The sequence below is a fragment of the Porites lutea genome, chromosome 12 (genome assembly GCF_958299795.1).
Source record: "Porites lutea chromosome 12, jaPorLute2.1, whole genome shotgun sequence".
NCBI lineage: Eukaryota > Metazoa > Cnidaria > Anthozoa > Scleractinia > Poritidae > Porites > Porites lutea.
The window spans coordinates 3,644,538-3,649,802 of record NC_133212.1 but is presented as its reverse complement, the minus strand read 5'-3'; the positions used below and the strand labels follow the sequence as shown (position 1 = coordinate 3,649,802).

Genomic DNA, 5,265 nt, shown 5'->3' with positions numbered 1-5,265 from the left:
TTCTAAATCGTTTTGCAGAAGCTCTGTGGTGCTAATGGAAGCCAGAAACAGCAGCTTGGTTCAAACATGCTTTTTCTTGGAAACGGTGGATTTGACACACAACAGGAATATACTAATCTCGGAAATCCTTATCTGCGTTCTAAACTCTTTATTCTCCGTAACAGCTGTGTCGTTCAACATATTAGTGCTATTAATAATCTGGAAAACTCCACTTCTTCATTCGGCTTCCAATATCCTTATTTGTTGCCTCGCCTGCTCCGATTTAGTCATCGGTCTCTTGGCCCAGCCGCTACTTGTCGTCTATAAAGTGGCCGAATTAAAATATAATCATAAAACCGCTTGCTATGGAAGACTCATTCATTGGATCGCTGGTTTTGTATGCGCCGGGGTATCGGTCATGACAATTGCCACTATAGCCGTGGACAAGGTGCTTGCTCTTACTTTACATCTTCGGTATAAACTTGTTGTTACTGAAGCTCGTGTGATAAAAGTCGTATTCACCTTTTGGTTTTTTTGCGTTGCTGCAGGCGTTTCTCTGTTCTTCGCTAATTCAGACAGATATTGGACACTTATTCCACTGCCAGTGCTAAGTATTAGCTTGACAACAACGTTTGCGTCGTATTTTGAAGTATTTCGAGTGCTTCGTCGTCATCAGAAGCAAATCAGGGCTCAAACCCGCTCAGCGTGGACAGTCTTCAATATGAAAAAATACAAGAAATCTGTGTTCACCATGTTGTATGTTCTAGCAATGTTCCTGGTCTGTTATATTCCTTTTTTGACAGCCATGGCTGTACGAATCATGGTCGGCTATAACAGTTTAATCAAAATGGCTTACGAGTGGGGTGCGACCGTAGTTTACCTAAACTCCACGCTGAATCCATTACTTTATTGGATCAGAATGCAAGATATAAGAGCTGCTGCTTACAACTTATTGAGGAAACTACGGGGCAGTGAAAGCGAGAGCAAAATAGAAAGTAAAGTTTATAGAATTAGTGCTTTAAATGAAGGAATCAGCCACTACGAGTGGTCAAAATTAAACCTAATGTTTGGGTTTCACAAATGAAATTTTTACTCAATGCAAGGGAGAAGAAACAGCACGTTATCCCTGTTTAGGGACTTTATTAAGAGAGCTTGAAGACAAGGGTAGGGGCACCCAACGAGAATATAGTTCAAAACCACTTGAACATAGCATTGTTAAACGTATTTTAGTATTTAAACGGTAGATATAGGCATATTTTATCCCCTAAAAATTTTTCATCTGTTCGGATTTCCTAGCTGAAAGTCTCGTGATCCGAAAATTATAGGGATCAAATCTTACTTTTCGTAAAGTTCAGCCAGAAAAAAGGCTCCCGAAAATTTTAGGTGACATTTTTTAGGGTAAAAATCCGTAAAAAATGGGCAATTATACCATTTTTTAAATGTTCGAAAAATGCAGGCAAGCAAGAAATTTTTACAACAAATGTTCCGAAAACTCTGGATCTCAAATAGTCTTCCGAACAGATATTTTCCGAGAAGTTGGTTGCCTCTGAATGGGCTAATTACAAGGTTACTGACAGCTTTTTAGCGGTGTCACCTTCAAATTTGCTAGCAAAATATGATAATTAGATACGGCACTAATTTTCACAACGCAGAGAAATGTAAAATGAAATACCAGAGTAAGCAAACAAATGGTTGGTGAATAAGGAAGATTAGTTCAATATCGTATAAAGCTACCTTCTTTAGCATCGATTACTAAAAAAGCGGGTCAAAGACAGCTTTGAGAGTTGAGAAATATAAAGTACAGATGTGAATAAAGAAGCGACCAATGTTACTTGGGAGTCGAAATATGAAGTATTTGCTAGTTATGTTGTTAAACGTATTAGTTACTGCAGCATATGTGTTCATTTAAAAACATATGCATACACTTATTGCGCGATTGATTCATGACAACTCTGTTGGCTACTTTATGCTAAGCCGGTTTCCTTAGCATTAAGAAACGATATAGCATAAATGTACGTATATGCGTAACTTTTAGACAGACATATAAAATCATTTATCAAAAAATACTGAAATCAGTGAAAGAAAAAGGTTACATGTCGTTCAGTGGTATTCTACATAATGTCGTGCGGTGCAGTGAGTCATTACATATTCTGTTTGGAGTGTATAACTACTGAAGCATTGCGAAAACCCCTGAAGTGTATGTGTACAAAGCCAACAGGCAGAGTAATATATAAATGTTTGCACATTTTCGAGGATTGAAAATAGCTGCAAAAAAAGGCGTGTTAACGTTTTCGCTTAGTTTTTGTTTTTAGTTCCCTATTGAAGAACTACTCAACTTATAAACTGTCTTACTGAGTAATTTTGTAGCTTCTACAAGGAAGTTTGCGCGAATTTCAGTTTTCAGGATTTCGTAATTAATGATTCTTTTTGTATTGATATTTCGCCCAAAGGGAGACTTCTGGAAAATCCAGGAGGGGATTCGCAAAAACGCTTCGGGTGATACCCGCCTCTTCTTTCAGACCAAAAGATATGATTTCTCTCTTAACCACTTCAGGCGGCCAGAAGCAAAATTCCATAACCTACTTCAGATCAGATTGCTGCAGCTCGTATGCCCTGATAAATGATCCAAACTACCCATGAAACGCTTTTGCCCGCGTTTTCATCCAAGCAGGTCCCTACCGTTACTCGAACTCATGATGATCGTTAAATATGTTTTTACTACTTATGAGGTGAAAACGATATAACAAAAGTTGCACCCGATTTTACACCTTAGTTCTAGGCCAAAAAGTACAAACTAGACAGTTGCACACCCGAATTGGCTAAAACACCATACCCTTTGAAGACTTCCAGACCTAAGGATTACCCTCCCCCCTCCCCCCATAGAGAAAGGCTCAATGTCTGTTTTTAATTTCCTTTCTCTTTTAAGTCAAGATAAAGGCTTTTCAATTTATAAGCAATTTTGCCTTTATTAATTTAGGACCAAAATGACACGCTTTTTAATTACCACCTTCATTACATTTATTTTTTTGGACAATTTAATTCAACTTAGGAAATATTAGCGAAGCTGCATATTGCTTCAAATCAAAATATCCGGGCGGGCAATTAAAATACTTTAAACACTAAAGCCTGATATGCCAAAATGCCAAAATTGCTGTTGATTAAAAATTAAAGAGCAAGGAGGTTTTATATGAGATCTACACGACTTCTTGCAAAGATTGCCCTGCTTCATGGTCGGGTCATTTTTACACTGACTGGGAACGTAAGCAACCACAGCGACAACGGCAGTGTAAACGTCACTCAATTTTGAAGTACAAAGTGAATTCCCGTTGTTTCAAACATCAACGCAATTATTCAGATTATTCCATAGGCTCGTGCAGTTTGTCAAATGTTGGCGAATTTTCCAGGATTTGAATTTTTAATGACCATGCATTTCCAAGTTCAAAAGAAACAAAGAAAAGCAACGTCTTGTGTTTCCCTGTACGTCGTCCATGAAATTAGAAAGTTTATGTTATAAACTCATATAAACGTTGACAACTTTGGTACCAGAATGGATTTAATCCATAGTGTTTTTGTACCCTCTTTTCATAAAAGTGCGTTTTCAAAAAAAGAAAAAACTGACAAAAAGCTGAAAAGACAAAAAAAAAAAAAAAAAACTACAGTAGTTCGCAAAAGGAAGCTGTTTAACAGTTCTTGACAGTTCATCACTGAGAAAGAAAACAAATTAGGGGAACATGCGACTGGAATTAAAAAATTTAGAGATAAAGGACAATTAAAGATAGAAAACTGGGGTCCGAGTTTGAGTTAGGTATCCTAAGGGATGAAAATATAGACAATAATAACATAACAGCAAAGACAAAAGCGACTTGAACTTGAGGTTTCGTTCTAAGGCTTGAGCTATCGAATGTTGTACACGTGTAGGTTCGTTTGGATGATTTTTTAAAATGTTTTATCTTGCGAGGCCAAGGACAAGTTAGACACAGGCCTTGCGTTATTAAAAAAACAGCTGGGGACTTCGCTGGCAAGATGGGGGTCCGTTGGAAAAGAACACTGACATCTAACTTGGCATCAGATTAGCTTTACTGAAAAAATAAATAAATACTATCCTTTTCAAACTCTACTGAAGATATTTAATTTTGGAGACAAAATTGGACTATTTTAAAGAGGACAAGGCAACTGTGGTTGATATCGATGCAACTGTCGATGGAGTCAACACATGCGCAGTTATGGGTGATATACCCGGGATATAGGGCTGTGCGCATGCATGAGGTACTGGCCAGGCCTGAGGTTGGTATATGTGTGCCCCTTGCTTTAGGTTTGTCTTGGCACGAGCTTGAGCAACGAGAACGCTGACGTACCGGAAGTCATTAATAACAACCGGAGGTTCGGTTTCTCGCTTGGTGGAACGCTTCTGTCTCAAACAACGAATCTGAATCAATGCCATTGTTTTAACTACCGCTCAATGGATTTTCAAGTCAAAACACTGAGAGAGAGAAAATATCAACTTCCGGTTGCCATTTTTGGCGGACGTCAATGTTACACTGCATGCTACTGCTTCTGCTTTTGTATATAGAGAAGAAAGGGAGAAAATCACATGGCTCACCACGCTGTAAATGCCCAAATCGAGTCAATGTTTTCTTTCAATTTGGAGATAAGCAATCCGGCCGTCATGGCTTGCGGCCTTTTGCGACTGCTTCATTTTCACGAGTACGCTTGTTTTGGGGCAACTTCGAGCTCCTCAACTACGAAAGATGTTTAACTCTGTAGTGACTAGGAACTTGACGTGGCTTGACTTGTTAGAAAATTTACAAGTTGAATTGAGTTAAAGCTTGAGAAAACAGCCGGCACATAGCTCACGTCTGGGTATCTCAGATGATAAAACCGGCACAAAAACAAAGACACATCACTGAAATCATAGTTCACTAATTCCCGGGACTAATTATACATTATCGAACGCGCACGTGAGAGATAAAAAGTTTATTGTGCTAGTACCTAACAAGTTGAAGAGGTCATCGAAGCGGCACTGATAACCATAAAGTAATAGTTTTACCGCATCCGCGAGCAAAGTCTATCATCATAATCTGTTCCTGTTATTTCGAACTTAGCTTCGCCTCGATAAAATTCCTTTTTAAAACGCTCTCAAATCGAAGCTCATCATTACTCTTCCTAGCATCCTCGTTATTTTCTTCATTTTGCAAACAGAAAATTAATACAGCGACGGGCAGTCTTGTCACACCCTCCAAACAAACTCAGAAGGCGACAGCCAGAAATATAAAGGACTCGAAATAA

At 38.5% G+C, this 5,265-nt stretch overlaps 1 protein-coding gene across 1 annotated transcript; it reads left to right on the top strand.

Annotated features, from left to right (window-relative positions):
- LOC140921904 (melanocortin receptor 4-like) lies at positions 1-1,232 on the top strand. The gene has a single exon (XM_073371901.1). It carries the CDS (start codon positions 35-37, stop codon positions 1,061-1,063), a length of 1,029 nt encoding a protein of 342 aa, XP_073228002.1. The 5' UTR covers positions 1-34; the 3' UTR covers positions 1,064-1,232.
- The last annotated feature ends 4,033 nt before the right edge of the window (positions 1,233-5,265 follow it).